Below are 25,406 nucleotides of genomic sequence, written 5' to 3'. Positions count from 1 at the left end.
TCCTGGTCCTTTCCATCTTCTGTTTCTGTCCAGTAAGGCAAAGGATGGGGTAGTGTGGAGCTGGGAATGTGCAGTAGCTGTAGGTAGGAGGATGACTGACGTCTGTAACCGAGGTATGACTTGGCTGGCTGACAGGAATGCTGTTGCTTACATGTAAATGGCTGTTGTGATGTAAACCCATTCCTGATGTGAATGCGTATCCAAGAGTTAATGGTAAAAAACTTCCTTTGTTAAGACTGTCATTAGGGGCTTGCTTATGCCAAGTGGAGAGCAAGTTGGTCTGATAAGCTCTCACACGCTATTTTTATTTAGCATGGTAAACAAATGCTTTCATTTGTCCTTTCTAGACCTCCAGATAGTATTTCTTCCAGTATTTGTGCCAAGCACTGCTCTCTTTCCCTCTTACTTTCTGAGCATTTTGTGAGGCTTGAGGTAGACTATTACTGGTAGAAGTGCTGCAGTACAATGGACAGATTTTCCTTGGCTGGGATCCAAACTCTGTATTCCTTTTGTGGATATTAATAATGACAGAGTTGAGACCTTGTCACTCTTGTGCTGAATTGGGTAGGTAATAAATTTTAAAACTAGGTTTCATAAGAGAATTGTGGTCAGGAACAGGATAATATTTTATGTCTAAATGAAAAATTTCAGAATGAGCCTGACTCTGGAATAATTCCTTGTAATTGTTAACAGACTGAATTTCTTAGCATTCCAGCTAATGTTTTGGATTTCTGTTCAGCAGTATGAGACTCTGTAGCTGATAAATACATAGGCCTGCAATCTCAGCCTGAACTGAGAGTTTTTACCTTCCTGTTGGTCTTAATTCACACAAAACATGTCAGGAGGGTGGCATGAGTGGATCTTCCAACCCAAGCCACTCTGTGGTGTCTATCATACAGCTAGGTTTGAACCTTTGGGGAAAGGTGGATTTATAGATTCATTTAAACCTTTAGAACAAACTAGTTTTCAGCAGATCTGAATTAGGGCTTAAATGAACTAGGACTTTGGAGGCAAGAAATAGCTCTTTCACAACTAGTTCACCCAAGTAAAGTCTGCCTGAATACATTGCTTTGTGTAGTGAGATTAAAAAAAAAAGTGAGGAGAAGGTTAGCCTGTAGAGTAAGAGGGAAGGGAATAGTTTGTTGAGGACCATCTTCATTGTTCTTTTTCTCCATGTTCTCAAGGAAGATTGTGTATTGCAGTTATCAGACTTGCAAACTTTTCTTTTGGACTGGCAAAGCTCTTAAACACAAATTTTACTAGAGGCTGCATATCTGAAGAATCATTTTTTCTAAGTGCATAAGCTGGTCTTACATTACTCTCTGAATACTTCTGAAGGTTTTGTGTAAAAAAAAAAAAAAAGTTTTGTGTATCAGAATCTGTACCATTCTTTGGGAAGAGAGCAAAACCTACTATGAATTATAAAATCATGGAATCACAGAGTAGTTTGTGTTGGAAGGGACCTTAAAGTGCCACCCCTGCCATGGGCAGGGGCACCTTCCACTTATCCCAGGGTGCTCCAAGCCCCATCCAGCCTGGCCTGGGACACTGCCAGGGATCCAGGGGCAGCCACCCTGTGCCAGGGCCTCCCCACTCTCACAGCCAGGAATTTCTTCATAAGTAAAGAATTATTTTGTAGATGATGATGGCAGATTGTGTGGTATAAAAGTGTTCATGTTCCTCTAAGTGGCAAAGGATGTGTATTTATAGCTTTGCTGGGGTCTGGTTATGCACAGAGACATTGTGTGCTTGTACAGAATGCCAGTATCTTCAGAGGAAATCTCCAGATGAGACCCTAAACTTTCAACCTGTTAGTTTTAGCAGTGGTACAACGTGCTCCAAGGAAAGAAGGGACACTTCCTCATCATGCTCTGAATTCAGTGATGGAGGAAACAGAGGAGCATTTAATTTTTCCTAGAATTCTGGGTGAACTATGTTGGATTTTTTTCACAGTTTATGCTGAAAACAATCAGAAACCCAGAGTTAGGAAAAGGGCATAGTTAAAATAGTTAACCATTTGAAGGAGGGAGGTTGTGCAGCATTGCAGGTGCAAATCAGGTATGATATGTGGTACAGCACACGTGGAGCACATGGATTTCTGGTGGGACTGTGGAATAAAATGTCCCCAGCCACTTCCAGTCCTTTCAGATGAAAGAGCTAAAACCATGAGATGTCATTTTAGAATTTCTTTACCGCTAGTTATTTAAATAACATTAAGAAGAACTTCCATTTCTATGGTCAGCAACAACATAAGTGATGTTTCACAGAAAAGTGTGGCAAGAGGAGCAAAACAAGCCAAAAACACCCCAGTTTTACTCAACAGAGAACTGAATTATTTTCAAAATATAATGTTTGGAACTACATTTCTGTAGTGGATTTCTGTAGTGCCAGGGCAAGCCAGATATGATGATATTAATGAGAAATTACCTATACAGGAAACTTACATTTTAGAACCTTTGGAGCTATGAAAGAACAATTGCTATAAAACCGTGTCTGGAAAATAAAATAGTGATAGTCGATTTTAAAAATGTAATGAGTTTAACAATAAATTGTATAAAGGGTACTTGCTAGGATATATTAGTAAACTGTTTATGATCTTGATGGTGGTGCCAGTCAGGCACAGCAGCTTGAATGCCTGTCACGGCTCTGATTGACAGAATTTGGCATCATACTTCTGAGACCTTGTGACTAGTCAAAAAATGATTTGTTTAACTGCAGATATCTAACCAGAAACACCACCTGTATTGTGTAATGGAATAAAGATTCCTCTGGGTTGGAAAGGCTCTCCTTGGAGAAAAAGTAGTTGTAAATCTATAAGCACACTGCTAAAAACACATGTATTCTCTTCATCCAGAAGATTTTCTCAGAAGTCTTATGTCCTAGTATGGAATATATGCTAAATTCTAGCAGGAGGGCTTGTTCCCAAGTATCCATTCCAAACATCTGATCAGTGGAACAGCTGCCTACAAGTCTTATCACTTGCAATGTCCTGGAGGAAAAAGTAAAAATAAAAATTCCCATTCCTAGTAACTGGTTGATTGGCCTGTAGCCTCAAGGTCAGATAAATTGAAATTTCAAGTGTCTTGAACAATTATTTTGGACTCCTTGATATCAGTACGTGGCTGAAGTTGTGTAGGGAGACCAAGAGACCCTTCAGGCACTGGGAATGAAGCAGCACCACTCCTTGTCCTACTGATCTGTGTGCTGCTCTTCCACATCACGATATGGAGAGCTAGACATGGACGCACAGCATTTTCTCAAAACGTGTGGGGCTGACTTCAGAGCCTTCCAGACACTAGTCCAGACTTTACCACTAAGTTCTGTCTTTGCTGAGGAATATAATCTGGTGGAAATGATGGATATTGGAAATAAGTTGAGTCCTCAAAAGCTGTTAACTTTCTGGGAAGAGAAACAGAATAGCTGGTCTTTATGGTGAGCCACTCTGAGTGTTAATATGTGGCTGCCCCACTCTGGAAGTGTCCAAAACCAGGTTGGACAGGGCTTGCAGCAGTCTGGTCTAGTGTCAGGTGTCTCTGCCCATGACAGGGGTGGAACTGAAGGTCCCTTCCAGCTCAAACCATTCTGTACTTCTTTCTGTATCTTCATACAGGAAAATAACTTTTTTGTAAGTTTCCTTAATGATCCAATCATTTAGTTTAAAAAAAAATGAACAGCAACAGATCTATGGTTGGACTTCACCTCAGAGATCTTTCCAACCACAGTGATTTGATGATCTGTGAAATCTGGAGTAGTTTTTGTAAATTAAAAAGCCCACCGGATGAGGCAGAATCCTTAAAAGAATAACAACAAGTCTAGGACTATACCAAGCAGACATAATCCCTTTCTTGACTAAATAGGGGAGTTCATTGCTATTAAGTCTGACCTAACTTGTGATTCTTCATGAACTTTCCTGTTGCCAAATATTTTGTGAAATGAATCAGATTGACTGTGATGAGAAAGCTTTTCAGATGACCTCTAGTCAACCTCTTTAAATTGTCTGGTGACCAAGAAGTGAGAGGTGGCAAGGTGTTCTTCCATTGGCGTTTCCAGAAGCAGCATTGGTCTTCCAAGGTTTCTCTTGAGCAGCATCTGGAGCATCTGCTCCCAAAATCGAATGTAAGATCTGCTCAAAAGTTCTACTGGCAGGTCTGCTGTTTCAGCCAATCTCAGTAATAGTTTGGTGATCATCAAGTGGAGTTTGCCAACATGCTTAAAGATAATCTGACTTGACTATGTAGAAATCTTTAGTGGTTTCAGGCCTTTTTTCCCCTCCTTTACTTCCTCTCCTGTTTTTCAGTTCGGGGGTTTTGTGTGCTGTCTTTTCTGTTAAAAGTGAAATTCAGGATTTGCTGCACAGCATCACCTTCAAGGTGGTGTTTGTTGTTTCTTGGTGCAAGCAGCCTGGGAGATGGACAGAAGCTATAAGAGCCCCTGATTGTTGTCACTGTTGTTTTTGGACAGGAATCACATGTAATCTAAGTTAGAGAACTACTTGTTATGTAAAGGCTTTAATGCAGTTGGAAGTGCAGCATTTTACATTTTTGCAATTAAGAGAGTTGTCCTGAAATAGTCTTAGCCTAGATGGAAAATGTGCTCATTAGCCACGTTCCTATTCTTGCCCAATGTTCTGTTTAATTTTTCTACAATCTTTTAACATGCTGTGGCTGCTGTCAGTGCATTTTTTTGTTATAATTGCTGTATTGGTTCAAACTGCTTATTAATGAAGATTTATATAAATTTTTGCTTTTCTGAGATATATTTGCCTTCCCTATCCTGGGTTCGAAAACACGCTGAAGCTTTGCAGAAGTTGTACTGTTTCCCAAACAAACAATTTTAAACTGCTGTAGCAGTCACAAAACAAAGTCCTGGTGACAGCACTTGGTAGAGCCGAGTGATTTAATTGCAGCATTAAAATGAACAAATGCAGGGAAAGCTATTGTGTGTGGCTGGTCTGGGTGTGTTTGCCATTTAGGCTGGTGCTGCTTTATGAATAGAAAATACATTATGTTTAATATGGGCTCTCATGGGACTGTGGAAGTTGACTGTATCAGTGCATCAACTGATACGAAGAAAATAAGTAGTAAACTGTTGCTCTTGTCTCTTTTTCTACAGTTTTTCTGTTCCCTTGGTGCACTCTGTTGACTTAAAATAAAAGTTTTTTAGACCTGAAGGTAAACTTACTTTGGATAATGTATAGAGAATAAAATTTAATAATTACTTTCTAGAGTAGTCAACTAAAATGTTTTAGACATAATCCTATGTGGCTTGTCTAGTCAGGGTAATGATTTGTCATATAATATGTAGCTACTTGGGAAATTTTTGTCCTTGCTAAATAGAAAACGTTTATCTTTGCCATTTGGCTTCTTAGTATTTTCACTGGAAGAAGAAAAAATAACCTTATGAGCTTTTGCAGTTTGTGTATTGGAAAATAATGTGTTCTCAATCACTCTTACAGTGTTTCTCTTCCTGTCTTTTTAATAGCATCTTTTTTTCCCTTCTGTGTTTTGCGTTCTCTCGCCCCACCACAGCCACCACCAGTCTGCTGAAACTCATGGCATGCTCAAATATTTGGAGTAATTTTTTAAGTCATTCCAGCATCCTATTGGTATGTCAAGAACTGGCATATTTGCAAATTGCAGAAGTCCATTTTTAAAGGATAAAGCTCTGTAGAAGTTAGCTTCGGCATGTATGTAGAGTTCTCCAGTTAATTAATTTAAAATTAGATTTTCACTGTAGTTTGGCACATACTTGAAACAAGCACAATGCAATTACTAAAGATGGAAAGTAAGTACTAAATAATCGTTTCACCTTATGTTCAAATCAATCCCTTTGTATTGTAACTTTTTCTGCCTTAGGAGGCATGCTTTGAAAAGAAGTAATGACTGCATAAATTAAAATGTATAGTTCTGTCTGGTTAATATGGGTATTGTGCTATACAGAATTCCTCATGGAGCGTGGTGTCCGTAGTGGAGCCATCATTGTGTCCTTCCACAAATGTAGGAAGGAGCTTTATAATCTGATAGAATGCCAAATTCTTTTGACTAAAATTAAAAGTGGTCCCCCATCCATGAATTGCAGTCGTGCGTGTGTGTGGGGTGTCTTGTCACCAGACTCTTGTGTCTGTGCAAGAGGTGTGGGAGGAAATAAAAGCTTGGGATGGAATAGTTGATATATTGTACATTTTCTTTTTCGAATTTGTTCTGAATGTATTTTGGAGTTCTTTAACTCATGCTTTCCTCAAACAAATTGATGTGTTTGCTTAAAAGTATATTAATTAAGCAGTGTCTTGTTTTGTGGTGTTTTTTTTTTTTTTCCTTTGGGCTTGTTTCAAATGATAATTAATAACTAATTAACCAAGTCCATCACTCTGCTTGAATGTGTAAGGCACGTTTACTCAAATTCATGCTGATTTTAGATGTTTGAGTTAGAACTGGAGGTTTTACTGCTATAACTATATTGCAAAATTCCTTAGTGTGGAGTCAGGTGTTTTTGTAACTGCTGATGGCATTTTTTAATTCCTTAAACTTGAGCAAGAGAAGTTTGGCTTACCTGTAGTTGTAGCTGTGGTGAGGTATGAAATTTTCATCTGGTCCTGATGTGGGTCCTGAATCTTGTGGGACAATGTAAAAACACTAAATTTCTTTAAAAATTCTGAATTTCCCCCTGAATCTTATCCTGATCCTTCATTTGACAGCTGTTGCTCCAAAGGCAGTCTCCTGTTGGGCCTGTGATTGTCTGATGCTTTAGGGGAAGGGTGGACCCAGATGTTTGGGGTCAGAAGGAATGACAAAAATCAGAGGGTCCACAAAAGTTTAGGAAGCTTTCTTGTGAATTGTGCACTTGGCATGGGAATTGGTGTGTTAAACACGTGGTGATGGATTTTGGATAAAGGAGTAGAGTGAAGGGGAAGAGAAATGGGGGTGGAGGGAAGGGAAGGGAAGGGAAGGGAAGGGAAGGGAAGGGAAGGGAAGGGAAGGGAAGGGAAGGGAAGGGAAGGGAAGGGAAGGGAAGGGAAGGGAAGGGAAGGGAAGGGAAGGGAAGGGAAGGGAAGGGAAGGGAAGGGAAGGGAAGGGAAGGGAAGGGAAGGGAAGGGAAGGGAAGGGAAGGGAAGGGAAGGGAAGGAGGGGTTTGTCCTAGAAGAGTGCTGCATTTCCTCTGTATGGCCCCTTCTGCAGCCGCATCCTGGTCTTTCTCATGCCTGCTCTTCCCAACAACCCTTGGCTGTTGTTCCCATCAACTGATCTTGGTTCCTGGCTGTCTCCACAGCCATCCAGCTGTTGGTGTTTGGGACATAAACATTAGATCCTCACCTTCTGGGCTTCTGCAGAGCCTTCAGCTGCTGGAGGGGATGTGCTGCCATGGGAGGACACCACAGCAGTTGCTGCTTTCACTGGTCATATATCAGATCTGTTGATGGAGTGTGCAGAAAGTGTTGGGAAATGCACCCAGAGTAGTTCATTTGCCAGAGCCTGACCTTCCCAGGGTGCTCCCTAAAGGCCTCCATGGCTTGTTGGCCTCTTTGAGGAGCTGTCAGATTGTTTGGAAAAAGCTTTTACTGTTGATTTTTATACCTTTAGCAGGCTGCTCCTAAATTACTTTTGGCTCAACTCAGTCTGGTTTAGCATTGAACTTGCCAAAGCTTATATACTTTTTTTTTTTCTGATTTGGAAAAGACTTAATTTTTTTTTACATTTAGTAGTCTCCTTTCTTTGCAGTTGAGTCATGGTGCTTTTTTGTTTGTTTGGGGTCTCTAACAGAGACATCCCCCTCTAAATCCTCATGTGGTGACTTGAAGTTGTCTTCTTGCCACCTAGGAACTCATAAGCTGAACCTGTTTCTTAATCTTTGGGGTAAGTGCTATTCTGAAATTGCTAACCAGGAAAACAAATTCCACTTTGGTAAGAAACTCGGAAACTGGAAGAATCATCTGAACGTTTTATAGTTAAAGCACTTGAATTCTGAATTGTGGACAAATCTGTGTGGGAGAGTGGTGGGGATTTTTGTTTTCAGGAAAAAAAAAATCAGATCATAGAACTGTAGTGTCCTGTAAGGGCTTGAGTTGGAAGTGACCTTAAGAATAATTTTGTTCCCATTGATTGTGTCCCATAGGCAGGGACACCTTCCACTAGACCAGGTTGCTCAGAGATCCATCCAGCCTGGTCTTGGGCTCTTCCAAGGATGTGGCAGCCACATCATGACCTTGGAACAAAGACTTTTTTCCTTGTCTGCAAGAGAAAGGGAAGTAGATATACGAGATGTTCCAGCAGAGTTTACTCTCTGCTGGAAGGTAAATCTGGATCAAATTAATTCTGCCAAGAGTGAGAGATGTTGTAGACACCACAGAATTTGACAGTTATTTGGTACTCACTAGTTCTGTGTGTGGATATGTATATATATATATAAGAAAAACTATAAAATACAAATAAATACAAATAAAATACAAAAAATACAAATAAAACACAGACTACGCAGAAAAATATGAACATTCTTATATTTAATAATAGGAGTAGATACGGCTCACTGTACTGTATCTATACATTTAGTGTATTTATACAAAAATATGCCATTTAGGTATCAAAATACCTAGAGATATTGAAGTGAAATATATAAATTACATATGAGTATAAATTGTTTCCTAAATCTAGAATATATTATATCAATATGACATTTAGTTAGGAATCATACTGTTTTCATGTGATAATTTGTAAGATTCCCACTTAAACAATTTCAGGAGGTTTTATAAGATGTATATACAGCATATACAAGTATGACATGTGTAAATACATTAAAGCAAATGTGTATGTAGAAAGGTAGATAATGCAAAATATGAAAATATTCCTAGGGAAAAAAACTGTTTTAGCTTGCATAATTTCAGGTTTGGCATCAGGTTTATCCATCTAATTCACTGCTGGCTTCTAATTTCAGCCTCAGTAGTTTATATTTATTGAACTGCTTCTCTCAGCAATTGTCATTCTGAGAGGATCTGTCAAGGGAAGATCTGTCTTTTTATATATCTACATAATTATATCTGTATAATTGGGTATGTTCTATATATCTACATCATTAGCTAGTTGTAAGTAAATACACAATGAGTGTGTAATCAGTCCCAGTGTGTATATAATCTACTCTGACACTTTTCAGTGGGTCAGAGATCTCTTAGGAAATTGGGACATCAGCTCAGGAACCACGCACATTCAGGCCAAGGGCATCAGGATGTAAAGGCCCTTATTAAGTAGAAAATTCTCATTTATATAGATAGGGGAAAAAGAGGAAATAACATGCTTGAAGCTTGGCTAAAATTACACAATCAGTTGACATTGCAGCTGGGAATAAAATTCCACTGTCCTGATCTTTATCCTCATGTTTTAACGGCTGGGCCTTGCTTCAAGGTTAATAAAACATGCTGTTTGCATGTGATAATGTGCGTAGGATTCCCACTTAGCCGGCAATTTCAGGTGACTTTATAAGATGCTAAATACAGCACATAGGTGTTTCTCAGTGTCTTATCTTGCTAATTGTAATTGTTTTGCAACAGGCCTGCTCACAAGGCCCTGCTGTCAGCTGGTGCCTAGCAGTTTGGTGGCATTTGTGACTTTCCTTAAAGTTTGCTGAGTAATTGTTGTGGGAATGTGGAGTGAGTTTCAGCCTGGAGGAGAATTGGCTCTGGGAAGAGCTCCCAGCCCCTGCCAGGACCTCAAGGGGCTCCAGGAGAGCTGCAGAGGGGCTGGGGACAAGGGAGCAACCTGGGACAGTGGAAAGTGTCCCTGCCAATGGCAGGGAGGTTGGAATGAGATGATCTTGAAGGTCTCTTTCTACCCAAATCATTGTGTGATTCTGTGAACATGTGGGATAGCAGAAATATTTTTAATGTAAATATTACAGTATTCAAATTATCTACTCAAAACGCGGTAGACTAAAAAGGGTGTCGCTGCACAGGGGGCAGCTGCAGATGATGGAGGCCTACAAAGCTTGTTTTCGTCACAGGGATTTTTGGTGGACACCTTGGAGATATTCCCAGATAGCTTTCCACACAAGTGAGATCTACGTGGAAATCTGGAGGTGGTGGTACCAGGTGCCACCCTCAAGGGCAGTATGTGCTGCTCAAATTTGCTTTTATAACTCCTTGATTGATCTCATACAGAATTAGAATTGCTTTGTATATTATATTAAAAAGTCGTGTTAACTCATCTTACTGAGGCAGGGGCATAGCCCTGTTGTAGGTGATGGCAGAGAGGCAGGCATGGCTTGTCCTCACTGTTTCCTAACTGCTCCCAGAGAGCAAACTTCCATTCCCTTTATGGCTTGGCATTATTGCAAAATGCTTAGGAACCGGAAAAGCCCAGAGGAATCCCTTACCCTGTGGTAAAAACATTTTTGAGTACTGGAGATGAAATATTATGGAACTGAACGTGCGTGCTAGAGAAAAAATAAAGTGACTCTAAATGTATTTTTTCATATAAATGCAAATCTTTATGTAATTCATTCCATAAATTGGCAAAACAATATTTGGAGTGAAAACTTTCTCAATACTATATATGTAATTTTAGTCTTTAATAGTAAAACTGATGAGTGTTAGCACATGTTTCTGTATAATTTCAATGTTAACTATCAGTTTTTGCTGGGAAAAAATATGCAGGCAGAGTCACTAATACTTAGTCAGCCTTTTTCTCCCCCTATAAGTGTTCTGTTTTTGTAGTCAGTAAATTTGACACCCCAAAACCTTTCCCTACACCATCCCCTCCACGCTGGCCATCGACCCAAAAGAGAGGGAGTTCATTTGGTGCTGGATCCACGAGAGGGCTTCAGACAGCATTCCGTGAGTCCGTGTTTTGTTGGTGTGTCTCCAGCCGTGGTGTCTGGTGACAGAAACGTGTTCCTGTCTGATGCCTCTGGAGTTGATGTCAGTGCCGAGAGCGGAGCCAAAGGGCAGGTGCTGACATAAAACAGCTCGTCAGCCTTGGCAGGAGCTCATGCCCTGCTCTGAGAGGGAGCAGGGACACTGGCTTCTTTCAGCTGAGGAGGCATTTTCTGCTAGTCAAGATAATGAAAAGTTTTGCCTGTGGCACGCTTGTTCTGGGGGTAGGACTTCATTCCTCAGCGCCGCTGCTTTCCTCAACGCTTCATCATTAAAACTGCCACTTTAATAATGTTCATATGGCTGGAGCTGGTATTGATGCCTCAAGATAAGCTTATAGAGCACTTTCTGTAGTGAAATCCAATTTTCAATTGCTCATAATTTTTTTTCAGACTTCAGTTGTTTGTCATGAAACTTTTCATGCTGAGTATCTTCCTCAGGCTCTTTTTTTTTTTTTTTTTTTTTTCAATTTTTTTTTTCAATTTTTTTGGCACTGCTTTAATTGAAAACAGTTCCTCTGTTTCTGAGAATGAGGTTAGGGAAAAATGTTACTTAACCAATGCTGAATTCTTACATCTGTTTTATTGAGGAGTTTTAGAGCCTTCATGCCTTGGAACAGGCTCTTGAGATTTGGGAAGCGGGGCTTAGGGGAGTGAAGCCGTGGATAGAGATGTGCCATTTACAATCCCTCTTAAAGCTTACTAAATCTGGCCAAGTTACAAGGTCCCAAAGCTTGCCGTTTGCATACATTGAGCAGAAACTTGTTGAAAAACTGGCAGCAAAATTGTCTGAACGTCGAGTTTTCATGAAGTGTGTTCCACGGAGCGTCGTGCCAGTGAGGCTCAGGATGCAGCACCCCTCGTGAGGTCCCTGAGCCTCTTCCAGGATCCAGGGGGGCTTTCCCTGCTCTCTGCAGCTGCTGGTGGAACAGGTTTCAAGCAGGAGAATAAATTTGGAGTTTTCCTTGTCCTTGGAGGGGCAGGTAGTGTAGAGGAAGAAGTTATCTCACACAAACAAAACGTTGGCTCTTACGAGAAAAATAGGACAAGCTGGGTTAAAAAATAATGTGCCCATTGCTCTGTGGAGAGGTGGCAGGCTCCAAGGAGTGTGAGCAGATCTCCTCAGGAATCAGGGTGGCAGCCAGAGCATTCCTAAGCTATGTAACTCTGAGTTTTTCAGCTGTGCTTATATTAGGGGTTTATTGTTTTTGAATGTTCTCCTGAAGGCTGATAGATAAGCTGGCTGGAATTACTGCAGGTACCAGTGGTGAGGTGCTTCACAAGTTTGGAGGAGTGAAACTAAGGTCTAGGAGAGAAGCAGCAGGTCTGTGCTGGCTTTGCTGTGCTGGCTGTTCCTTGTTCCTCTCATGCCTCAAGAAACAGGTGAGTCAAGTGCCTGCAGTCACAAGAAACCAACAGGAGTGGTGTGCTGAACTCACTAACTGATAAAAACATCTAACTGCTCTGGAAAAGTAATTTCTTGGATGCCTTGACTTGTCTAGCAACTTTACAGATCACCTCTTTCACTGGTTGTCTGGATTTCTTCTTCCCCCTTCCTTACTGTGTGTGAGTATGGAGTTCTCCTGAGGGTCCTACATCAAAAGCATTAGTTAATATCAGTACTCTGATTTAGCACTGCTTAAAAATAATACTGCCAAGAAGGTTATTTTGTGACATGTTTCTGTGTTTGTTTCTGCCTCATATTTTGCCTCATAGAGTCAATAGAAGATGTTACTGGAAGTTCCACAATTGGTTGAATTGTGCACATTCACTGTGTTCCCTTGCATTCTGACAAGAGCAGTAAAGTACTGGGATGGTACCCTGTGCAAAAGCCAGAGGAGTTTTCTATTAAAACCAAAAATAATTGAATAAATAATCATTAAGAATTAAAAGCCTGAACAAAACTCCTCTTTAAACTAACCTTCTTTCCTCAAAACCCCACCAAAATAACTGAAGCCAAAATGAGCCCCAAAACCCCATCATCCAACAACTCCTTTTTTGTGTCTCTATGTGAACTTGTTGTTGGCCTGAGGTTTGCTGTTCCAAGGTCAATAGATGATTGAGTCAGACAATTCCTCTAAAATTAAATCCAACATTGGGTGGATTTGCAGTTTTTCCCACATTTCTCATTAGTTTTTCTCTCTCACTCTCTTCAAGCTTGCACTTAGTTTCCCGGGTTCCAAGTAGTCATAACACTGTGGTATTGTGCTCTTGTATAATACCATAAAGCCTTTATTTATTTTTTCTTGATATTGTGGTCACATTTGCAGCTTCAGTTTTACTGGACAGTCTTCAAATGTGCAGCAGGAATATTGTTCCATCTCAGAAATTGTATCACTTGTGTCCAAAGGATTTGAAATAGGTATTGCCAGCAACAGGCCAGGAATTGGGCTAATAAAATCGTGAAGATTCTTTGCTTAAGATGTTCCTCTTCTTATAGTTATTTTTAATATATTTCTAAAAGCGAATTAATGGTTTATTAGAGTTATTCCCAGCCTTATTTGGTCTTTTGATTCAGGAGTATGTTATGTAATTTGCTTTACTTAATTCTTCAAGGTGTCTGTCTCTACTACTCATACTCCAGTTACATATAATAAAAATGTCATCAGGGATTTCCAGCTAACAAAGCTATTCTGTGCTTCAGCATCTCTGGGCAAATAAGAGAGGTAGACCCCATCCGAAAATGTTAAATTTATCATAGATTCGTGGAATCATCAAGTATTGGGAAAACCTTGAAGATCATCAAATCCAACTTTTAATAACATATATTAATATTTTTAATAATATATAATAATGCATATAGTTACAGGTAATATGATTTCTTACTTGGTTTTTTACTTTTTTACTTGGTGCTGTGAAAAGCTTTTATGAGGATGCAAGTCTGCAGCTGACCTTCATGGTCTTGGGAGAAGATGATTGTCTCCTTATTTTCAAGTTCAAAGCAAGAAAAAGAGTAATAATGCAATAGATAGAGTTCCTGCCTTAAGAAAAAGCTTGGTCATTTCAGATTTTGCAGTAAAGATATCCTGAGATGGAAGGAAGATGAATGGTTTAAAATGAAATAAAAACTGGTTTTGCAGTGAAATGAGGGATATGCTTATTTATCACTCTATGCAATTTAGTGTTTGCAATCTTTTTCAGTTCCATGACATTTGAAAGGTCGTGCAAAGTATTGGAGCTGGGATTAATTGCAGGAGGCAAACTGGAAAAGACTTTAAAAGAAAGGAAAGAAAAATGTGTGTATGTAATTTGGCTGGGCAACAAAGGAGACCTGACTATGCCTTTTATTTAAGAGCTGTAAACATTGAACTGGGGCAGAAATGTTTTATGGTATTACATAGAACCACTTAAAGGAATAAGTAGATGAAGCTGAACAAAGTAATGTTTAGCTGAATATTAGGAAAAAAAATCTTAACATGGAGGTTTATTAGATTATGGAACACACTTCCCAAAGGATGTGGCTCAAGCTCCATTACTAGTCCCTTAAAATTAGACTGGATAGAATAACAAGCTGTACTGGAGGGAACACTGTTGCATGGATAGGGGATGGACACAGTTACCTAATACATCTTTGCATTTCACTTGCTTCTATGATTCATTTCCTGAAAAACTGCTTCCAGAATGTGTTAATGACATCACAGCCCCGGGCACCTCAGACTCCTCAGTGCTTCTCTAGCTTTGGATGGTTTATGTGAGGATTTCCTGGGCTGTCTTTTCCCCAGTGGCTCCTCCACCCCAGCCATTCCCTGTGGCTTTCCTGTCCTGCTGTAGCACTGGGAGCCATGGTGACATCAAAAAGCTGAGTGCCTGGGATGTATTTGAAATGTGTGGGTGCAGAGACATGAGCTTGGCTGTTCCTGGAGAGGCTGTGACCAGGAGTGGGGCAGGCAGGGAGCTGGTGTTGCAAAGCTTGGCTCCACAGAAACAACTACCTTCTGCTGTTCTTGGCAGGGAGGATGAAATACTGGTCTCCTTTACAATAGTGTTATTAGGTGTGAAAACCCTCAAACAATTAAGTCATACTCAGTCATGTATTTCAATGAGCCAGTTGAAATCTATGAAATATAGGGCAGTTGTTCTGCTGCGGTGATTTGTTGAGAAGAAAATAACTGGGTTTTTAAATCACTTCTGTAATTCTTTTTTTAACATTTAAAGAAGTAATCCAAAACATGCACTTAATCTTTCTATAGCGTTTCAGTCACTTTCCTGTAGTATTTAGGAATTAAATACTTTAAATATAGTAGTAAAGCAGCTGAAATATAACAGCACCTGAAATAAATCCATGGCAATCATCTGTGTAAATTGTGTGACTTTGACCTTGCACTAAGGACTCAGTGGTAGTTCAATGGGATTTTAAGCCTGAATATGCAGTTCCAAGTGATCACACATTTAGTCTGATACACATCATGTGTAATTCCTGTATTCCAGACAAGAAATAGAGTCAAGATGGACTGGTACATAGCTGTAGTCTCAAAACACTTTTAAATTTAGTCTCTCCCACGCGTGAATTCTTGCTGCAGCCTGCTGACGACTCAGAGAGCAGCTAGTCTACCAGTATTTAAAATACAAATTTATTTTGCTAGACTGTGTGACATCCAGAAACTATTTATTTATAGCTCTTTGTAGAACTTCTCCTATGTCTCAAGCTAGTTTGGGTTAATGCTGTTAGTCTGATGCTGGACAGTGAAAACCATGCAAAATATTGCCGAAAATTAAAAATGGTTACTTTTGCCATTTGTGTTACCGTGCCAGGTGAAACGTTGTAAGAACCTATCATTTATGAGGACTTGTGTCAGTTGAAAAAGTTACCACAATTAAGAAGTGACTGCAAACAAAAAGTTGTTGTAGTATTTAGGACAGCCATTTTTGTGCTTCTGAGTTTTTCTTAGTTTGTGTATGTGTGTCAGTTGAGTTTAACGTTGCTTGAGAGTGGAATATTTAACATGCAGGTTCATAAACCATGTAAAAATGATTCCATATTTCCTATACTTCATCTTTGCTGTTTTGTTTTTTTTTTTCTGTAACGAATCATCTCAAATCTGCAGTGCGACTTCCCTAAAATTAATGTAGCTGCTGTTTTTATAGTCTTTTAAGCAAATGTACCCTGGGTTCCTCACAATTTGCAATATGTGTTGCTTAGCTAAAGGTCTGAGCTGTTGAAGATGTGCTTTATAAAGTATAAAATGCCCCTGATGCAGCAGTTGCCTCACTGATCCCCGTTCATGACTCCATGGACCTCTTTTTCCTCTCCCATTCATTATCACATAACATCCCCGTGGCAACTTGAGAAATTGCTTGCATGGAAAAGTAATCGTAGGAAAGTATTTATGTATTTTTAGCTTTCTTCTAACACAATGTAGCAGCTGGAAACAAGGACAAGAGCCAGCACAACATGAACTGCCAGCTCTCCATGGGCCACCAGAAAGTGTTCATCAGACCACAGTGTGAGAACTATTGAATTGACTTAAGAAATGTGACACACATAATAAGCGTTAAAAAAACAACACTCGAGTTCCCAGTGCTGCTGCTTGAGCGTAGTAAGAATTAAACAATAATTGTAATGTTTTTTAATAATACATTATTTACTGGTTTTGGTGGAGGAGCTGCATGATGGTATCAATTAGATGCAATGAAAATCACTTTTGCTTTAATTCTTCTTCATCTCTGTTTAGTGATGTGTTAGATGCCATTGCAACATTGGACAATCTTCTGGATGCTAAAAGTTTCAGAAATAGGAAAGTAGAATGTGGAGCTAGGACTTGGATGTATTACTAACCATAAGTTAGATCTGTTCTGTTTTGGGCTTTTTTCGTTGCGGTTGAGTTTTCTTTCTGATATTTAACACTGGCTTTGCCAACTTCTGTAGCCTCATCTATTTGTGTTCTTTCCATTTTTGCAACAAGGGAGCAGGGTTGTTGTTTTGGAAATGTCAAAATGACGGGGAGATCAAGAGACCTTTTGAAGATCTTCATGTCTACTAAAACTCTTATTTTATCCTATTTAGTCTCAAAAGCAGCCTGGGGCAGCACCTCAAGTTGGTGGCCTTGGCAAAATACTTTCAAAAGTAATAAAGAACTCATTAGAAGAATGCTGAGTATGTTTGGGAGGAGGTGGGTTATGTGATGGGGAATGAGGAAAGGATCTGCCCTCTTACCTGGTAAGGAGAGACAGGACCATACTCAAAAAGGCTTTACTGGTATTAATTGCAAATTAATGGCTATATTTAAATGCAATGAAGGATGTTCAAAGGAAAGGTTGAAGTTCAGTCATTACTTTAATTGAATTTTGGAGCTACTATTAGATTGCAAAAAAACCCAAACAATACTAATTTCCTAGAAAGAAATTTGGAAATAAGTAACTCCAATTTCCTCAGCATTAATTTAATGCTCTGTCCAGTGGGAGAAGTCAGAGAGTTTGTCTTCTGAGCCTTGACACTGAAGGTTGAAAGGTGAATAATATGTTTTGCGGAAGAATTACTACTAGTTTAATAACTAATCCAGGAGAGCTCAGAAATCAATTATAGCTCACAGTTGGTTGATCTGCTGACTTAAAATAGTGGTGGACAGTGTTAGAAGTTGATGACTGTAAGTTGTAATCTTTATATGAATGTAAGGAATTTTCAGAGTACCTTCTGCACTCTTGGTTTCAAAATGTCTTTGAAGTCAAACTCTTAAAATTCTTCTTATTCTTGTGAAACTATAAATAGGTGCGATTAAAATTTTTCAGAGTAGGTACAAACATGAACCTTATTTGTATCTCATTGTGTAACAGAGACCAGGCATTAGGCTGAGATTTCTGCAGAGTTGTGTTTACATCAAACAGTCAGGTGAAAGAAAGTTCTATTTTGATGACTTCAGTTTGCCATTAAGTGTTGTTTCACAGACTGTCAAACTAGATTAAAGTCCTGGGTTTGTTTTCATGGCTGTAAACTGTGTTTCCAGCCATCTTACAGAAAAATTTCAGCCTTCTCTGTTGCAAAATAACATACTTTGCTCTTATGACCTGTTTTCCTTGTTCTGCCTTACATAGAGTTGTATGAACAGGGGGAAAAAAAATCTGTCATGGCTAGTTTGGTGGAAGAGAAGGGCAAAAATGAATCTGTTAATTGGTTTTAAAGGTAAAAGCAGTCAGTTCCTTATTAAAGTATTTGAGTATTTCCCAGAAATAATTGGCAGAATTTTAGAGTTCTCCAGTTGACGCAACTTGTAGCAATGTGGCTCCAGGTGGGGCTGAGTCAAGGAATAAAGTTGTATCAGTGAATCCTAGAAGTGGTCAGGCTGGGTGGGCTCACACTGACCTCACCCCCCTGCTCCAGCAGGGCCATCCCAGAGCATAGGACACAGGATTGTGTCCAGAGGGCTCTGGAATATCCCTGGAGAGGGAGACTCCACCCCTCCCTGGTCTCTGTTCAGGGCAGAAACTGTGCCTCCTGTGCAGGGGGAATTCCTGAATTCATTCCTCTGGTGCCACAGCTGGGCCTGGAGCAGAGCCTGGCCCTGCTCTGACCCTCCCTGCACACAGGGACACACAGGGACACATAGGGACATCCAGGGACACACAGGGCTGAGGGCCCCTGTCACCTGGGGCTCCTCCCAAGGTGGAGCATCTCCAGGTCCCTCAGCCTTTCCTGGGCAGGGAGATGCTCCAAACCCTTCATGTATATGTGTCACTCCCCACTGTACCTGCTCCAGGAGTTCCATGTCTCTCTTTCCCTGGGGAGCCTAGAGCTGGACACGGTTAGAAATGATGGACAAATATTAGAGAAATGCAGTTGAAAGTATTCTGCAGAAAACAGTAAACTGTACAATTGAAATAAGTGGTCTAAATACCTAAATGTTTGTCTTGTTTTCAACTGGGTAATGTTGATAGCACCCTGATGTTTCAGTTGTTGTTAAGTCATGCTTACCCTGAACCAAGGATGTGTCGCCTTCTCATAATTTAGGAAGAAATTCCTGGCTATGAGGGTGGTGAGGCACTGGCACCTGTTTCCCAGAGTAGCTGTGGCTGCCCCATCCCTGGAAGTGTTCCAGACCAGTTGGATGGGGCTTGGAGCAACCTGGGATAGTGGAAGGTGTCCCTGCCCCCAGCAGGGATTAGAATGGGATGAGCTTCAAGGTTTCTTAAGGCACAAGGAGCTGGGAGGGGATGCAGCCAGGACAGCTGACCCAACTGGTTGAATGAATATCCCATATCCTGTGATATAAATAGATTATAGCAGTAAAACTGGGGGATGTGGCCCAGGGGTGGCTAGACACTGCTTCAGAATCTGCAGCAGGTGGGGAGCTACTGCACTGTGCATCCCTTCCTCTGTATCCCATCCTTCTATTATCATCATCATCATCATCATTTTCCTTTCTTTTTCTCTTCTATTGAGTTGCCTTCATCTCAACCCACGTGTTTTCTCTCAGAGAAAGTTTTTCGTTTTCTCTCAGTTCTCCTCCCCATCTCACCTGAGAGGAGGGAATGATAGTCTGTGTGGTGTTAAACCACAGCAGCCTTGAAGGGGCTGTTTTAGGGTTGTGGATTAATTTTCAAGGTTTTATAAATCTTCAGAAGCAGTTTGCCTCACGATGCTGTTTCAGGTAATCTGCCCTCCCCTCCTTTTTGCAGTTCAGTAGTTTAGTTTTGAGAATCCTGGATTATCTTTGCCACCTCCCAGAGATGCAGAAAACTTTACAAAAACATCTGGAATTTGTAATTCGCTTGTGATATATTAAAAAATGATAAGAGGATGGTAGTAAAAAAACCCCAACAAACCTCAATGTCAAAGAAATCCAATCTATATGTTGAAGCATTCAGGCAAATTTCTCTTCATGCCTGTAATGATGCCAGGCAGAACTGGTATTGTTGCAGCCATCTGTGGCTGTCCTGTTGTCTTAAACAGGAATTTTCATGGAATCACGGAATCCTAGAAGGATTTGGGTTGGAAGGGATTTCAAAATTCATCTTGTTCCGACCCCTGCCATGGGTGGGGACACCTTCCACTATCCCAGGTCACTCCAAGCCCTGTCCAACCTGGCCTTCATCCCTTTTAAACATGGAATTTTCTTCCTTTTAGTCTGGTTTTTTTTTTTCCTTCTGTGATGTTCTGAAGAAGCAGAATCTGAAATATTATGCTGTCCACACTTCAGCAGTGTCTAGTCTTCTACGTTTTCTGTTAGCTTCAGATCTGAAAAGAATATAGTAAGGAAAGCTTCTAAAGTAGTGCAGCATAAGTTACTGTGTTTTTCGTGTTAAAGAAGTTAAATATGGTCTTGTAATTGTGAAATATACATAAATATAAAATTAGGTAATATTTCAGATATGGCCACAAAGTAATAACAAAGTAATATTTCAGATATGGCCACATACAGCTAGAAACTTCCTGTCCCTCTGTGCTCCCAGGCTCTTTACCTATTTAGCATTCTATTCTGATGTTTAGGATCAGAAATAATATTTTCCTTTAAAATGTTTCTAACTTGATGTGTTGGAAGCATCAGCCAATACTTAGCACCTAATGTGACACTTGCAACTGAGAGGAATGTGTTGAACCTGTTACATGGGGATGGTTTTCTGGAGGACTTGTCAACACAGGAGAGAACTTCAGGAGGTTACTTGGGTCACATATTAATGTGCAGGTTTCTCTTGGACACAGTGACCTTGTTCTCCCTCCTGGTGGAAGATTCAGATTAATCTCTGGAGTTTTGGCCGTATCCCTCTTTTTCTAACTATTAAGGTAATGGCAGATGGCAGCCACTGAAGGATGGGGTGGTGGAAAATTAAAAAAAAAGAACTACACTAAAGCTTAAGAAAGGAAATTTTATGAATTTTAGTTTATTTAACATGTGATGATAAATGTACAGTTGTTTCATGGTTTTTACAATAATTTGCTTGCATGTTACTTCTGGTTAACTCACGTGAGCTTAAAAACTTGATGGTCAGCATCATTCATTCTGATAAGAACAGCGGATGAAAAACACAACAATAAAAGGTTATTAATGTCACATGAAATTTTTTGCTAAAAATGCTGCAGTTACAGTACTTCTTATTGTAAGAAATCTCTCAAGCTGCTTAGCACTGAGTGGCATTAGTCCCCTTGCCCATGACATGGCAGTAATTGCCCTGCAATTGTTCTAATGAGGAAGCATTGGTTTGTTACATAATCTGACTCTATAATTACATTTGAAGAAAAACACTCACAGGATGGCTTGAAAGTTTGAAGGGCTAAGAATACTTGAAATTCTTTCACTTGGTTATACTTTAATGTTTTGCATTCAAATGGCGTGCAGGTTTTTATCATTTACACCTTGAATCTTGCAGACTAGAAGACTGGAAACTAAACTTTCTTAATTTTTCTCTTTTCTTTAAGAAGGTGTGTTGTAATTAATTTTTGATTTAGGCATTAATTAAAAGAGGAAATAAGGATTTACCTTTTTTTTGAGTAGAACTTACTATATCTTTTCCTGTATAACTCAAAGCTTTGACCTGTTAAATGAATAATTTGATGAAATGCTTTGTCTCTGCCGTAAAATTTCAAGATACACTCAAAAAAATTAACTGCTGGGCAGGCATTTGGGAATGAATCTAATGCTGTGTGATTGGGAGGGGCTGCTTCTTATCCCCTTGGGATGAATGTATCAAGAGCCCAGATGTGATAAACATAGAGGTTTTGTCCTTTCCTCTGACTTTGTACTCCAATAATGCTGAGTCTGCAGCATCTCTGTTTCAGTTTTGGTGCTTTTCTTAGTTTTTTTCCAGCGCTGTAATGCAGTCCCATGAGCAGTGGCAAGGGTATAAGGACTAATGGACTTTCTGGAGAGGGGTGGGGGGAGTCCTTTAATCTTCCTCTGATTCTCCTTCCCCTCTAATCAGTATTTGGGCATGTAGCTGGTCATCTGGTTTCACCAACACTGCTGTAATTAGGAACAGGAATTTCAGATGCAGTAGGTTAGTATTGGAGTTAATTCTGTTTAGTGCTGTAAGAGCGAAAATGACTGCATTTGAGGCCCAATCATCAAAATTCAAGCACTGTGATAATGAGAGGTTTTTTTTCAAGCGGCCTTTGGGGACATTTTTATGCATTACGCTTTACTACTGGAGCTGTACATGCACATTGTACAGTTGTGGAATCAGGGAATGGTTTGGCTGGAAGGATCTTAAAGCCCATCCAGTTCCACTCTCTGCCATGGGCAGGGACACCTTCCACTGTCCCAGATTGCTCCAAGCCCTGTCCAGCCTGGCCTGGGACACTGCCAGGGATCCAGGGGCAGCCACAGCTGCTCTGGGCACCCTGTGCCAGTACCCCACCATCCTCACAGGGAAGGATTTTGTTCCAATATCTAATCCAAGCCTACTCTATTAAAACAGCCTTGTGTATTGAAATATGCTCAAACCTGTTGTTGTTGTTTTTTCTCTGCAGCTGGCCTGTGGACAGTGTTCACGCTGGGTGGGGTGGGCAGCAAGGCGTCAACACAGCTGGAGCAGTGCTCCCCTCTGGCCAGCCAGAGCCTGCTGCTGCTGCTGGTCCTGGCCAACCTGACTGATGCTCCAGACACCCCAAACCCCTACAGGCAAGCCATCATGTCCTTCAAGAACACACAAGGTTTGTGTCTGTCCTTACTTCTGAGCCTGAGCTGATGAAATAGAGTTTTAAGATGCTGTGAGTGCTTAGAGGTTCTATTGCCAAGATTTGTTGTCCTTTCAGAACACCCATGGAAGAGCAATAATAACATTCTTTTGTCTGGGAATTCTGAGGTGGAGTTCTCAGCTACTGTAACTTAATGGTGGGGACAGAGGGAAGGGGATGCTTTATCCTTCTGACTTGAGAAGTACTAGAAAGCTTCATAGTCCTGGTCCAGTTTGCTTCCTGGGCTAGAAGTTCTTGAAGGTTTCTACTGACCTTGATGATTCTGTGACTCTATAATTTCATAAAATATGCATAAAACTAGCTTATAAGTAGATTGGTTATCCAAGAGTCTGCAGGAGTCCTCTAAAAATTTGTAAGACTTTTTGTCCTGGAGTAATGGTCCTTAGAGGGAAAGTAAATAATTAAATTCCTATCTGGATGGGCTGACTGCATGCTTGTATTTGAAATGTAAGAAAAAGATGTTTAACATGAACACTTCGATGAGTTTTGTATGCTTGGGAGGTTTAAGGGTCGTGTTGGTGCTTGTCTGGATTTTGAGAAGGCAGGTTCCAGTCTGTGTGTCAGTAACTGCAGGTGGCACGTGGCACTGACTCACAGAGGGTCTTGTTTGGGACATGGGAATGCCCCAACATGGCTTGTGCTATCCAGAGGGCTCAGTACCCAGCCTGTGCCTTTCATGGAATCACAGGATCATTTAGGTTGGAAAAGCCTTCCAAGTCCAACCATTCCCCTGCACTGCCAGTGCCATCCCTACCCCGTGTCCCCAAGTGCCACATCCACATGGCTTTTAAATCCCTGCGGGATGGGGACTCCACCCTTTTCCATGTGTACTTTATCCGTACTTAAATCTCTGAATCTGAGCCATGTGGTTTTACCTTTCATTGGCTTTCTGCAGGTTGGCACAGTGCACAGAGCTCGGGAGCTGTGTGACAACCTGTGAAGCCACAGTAATATCCTGAGTTATGCCCTTTCTTCTGGGGAGTTTTTGTATTCCTTTATCCATTAAGTTTTAACCAGGTTGAGCTCTAAATTAATTCACCATTACCTAGGAAAATTTATTGGGTTGTGAAGGTGGAGGATTGTTCTCATAAGAAGAATTCTGAGTCCTAACATGCTTCTTTGATTTATTGGATACCATTTACAGGTGGTTGAGATCAAATTGTTGATAAAGTTTTTGTTTTGTCCTGTCTTTAAAACTGCAAGTTTCCTTTAATGTTGCATTTTGGTTTACTTTGTTTAATGCTGTCACTAGCCACTAATGTATTTTAGTAAAGCACATTATACATATATCATTATAAAATTTTGAAAGGACTTATTTTGTGTCAAATGTAGCATGAAAAGCTGTATTTTCTCTACCATGTGTATGTTGATAGAATGACTTATTGTTTCCCAGAAACTTGTTCCCACTAGCAATTCTCATAATTGAGCTAAAATTTGATTTCTGTGAACATTCTAAGACTCTTGTAAGAGGAAAGTACTGTGAAAGAAAGAGGCTGGTTGCTGTCATAATATATACTATAAAAGGAAAACTGGCATTTTTGTTAAAATAATTTCTATAATTTAATTGGGACAAAACTAGAAGAATTCAGGGTAGGGGTGATTTTTTTGCATGGTCTAGAATAGTTTAACTTTTCTGTTGATAATTTTAATGTTCTACAGAATAATACAGCATATGCTGGTGCTGCTGGTAAGTTTCTTTAATTCTGTTTAGATTTTTATTTTACTGGACTTTTTAGTATCCTTTAATAATGATAGTGAAATGCTGTAAATCCCAGTGGCACAGCTTAAACATCCACAGAAGTGAAGCTGCAAATCCAAGGGGAGTTTCTCAGCTCCCTGTGGCACCAAGGAATGAATTGTTCCAATTTTGCTGTCTTCATCCAGATTTTCCTTCCTGAAGGGAAATTCCTGCCCAAAGCAGGAAGGTTTTAAACCAGCTGTTCCACAGTCATGGTCAGTATGTGAGGAAGGGCAGGTTTTAGTCTCTCCTGCACCCACGGGTGCGTGGCTATTGGAGAGGCAGGGTTTCCATCACCGTGGGGCTGCATCTCCGTGTGGTTCCCAACTCCTGCAGGCAGGAGTCCTGTTTGCTCCAGGGCCTCCCGCTGCCTCCAGCTCAATGGCTGGAGCTGTCCCCCCTTGCCCTGGCCAGGAGGAGTGGTGGCTCCCCGGCACGCTGTCTGCTGGGCCCCACAATACCAGTGGCAGCCAGGGCTCCTGCAGGGCTTCTGCAGCCATTCCAAGCACTTTTTCCATCCAAAGTGGGTGGAAATGTTGTCGAAAATACGTGACGACTGCCCTGTTCGTCTGTGCTGAAAGCCACTTAGCAAACTTCAATAAGAATAGGGGCTTAAAATCGTAGAACCACAGTGTGGTTTGAGTTGGAAGGGACCTTCAAGATCACCCAGTTTCAACTCTCCTGCCGTGGGCATGGACACTTTCCACTATCCCGGGTTGCTCCAACCCCTATCCAACCTGGCTTTGGACTCTGCCAGGGATGGGGCAGTCACAGCTTCTCTGGGCAGCTTGAGCCAGGGCCTCATCACCCTCACAGGGAAGAATTTCTTCCTGATCTCTCATCTAAATACGTTCTCTTTCTGTTTAAAACCCTTCCCCCTTGTCCTATGGCTATTTGCCCATGTAAAAATTTATCCACTCTCCATCTTCTTCAAAAACTCCCTGGGAGTACTGTTTCTACACAGAATTTCTAGACCTTAGAGATCTGTGCAGATGGACATTTTTATTGAAGCTAGTAAAGGGTCTGTGGACAGAAATCTGTTTTATTTTCGCTTCCAGCCATGGCACAGAGTATATTGTGGTTATCAACAAACTGCTGTTACTTTGAGGGATGTCAGACAATGTAATGTGATCTTTTACATAACCCACCAAATTCCCCACCACACACCTCTAAAATCCCGACACCTGT

The 25,406-nt window shown here is 40.6% G+C and overlaps 1 protein-coding gene across 2 annotated transcripts in view; it reads left to right on the top strand.

Moving 5' to 3' along the window:
- Nucleotides 1–25,406, top strand: part of DYM (dymeclin) — a 209,873-nt gene that overhangs the window by 54,395 nt on the left and 130,072 nt on the right. For both annotated transcript variants that reach the window (XM_066339695.1, XM_066339696.1), the window contains exon 9: nt 22,253–22,435. In XM_066339695.1, the coding sequence (XP_066195792.1) occupies nt 22,253–22,435 (183 nt within the window). The remainder of the gene's footprint in view (nt 1–22,252; nt 22,436–25,406) is intronic.

The sequence above is a fragment of the Sylvia atricapilla genome, chromosome Z, assembly GCF_009819655.1.
Source record: "Sylvia atricapilla isolate bSylAtr1 chromosome Z, bSylAtr1.pri, whole genome shotgun sequence".
Lineage (NCBI taxonomy): Eukaryota > Metazoa > Chordata > Aves > Passeriformes > Sylviidae > Sylvia > Sylvia atricapilla.
This window is presented reverse-complemented; position numbering and strand designations above follow the sequence as displayed.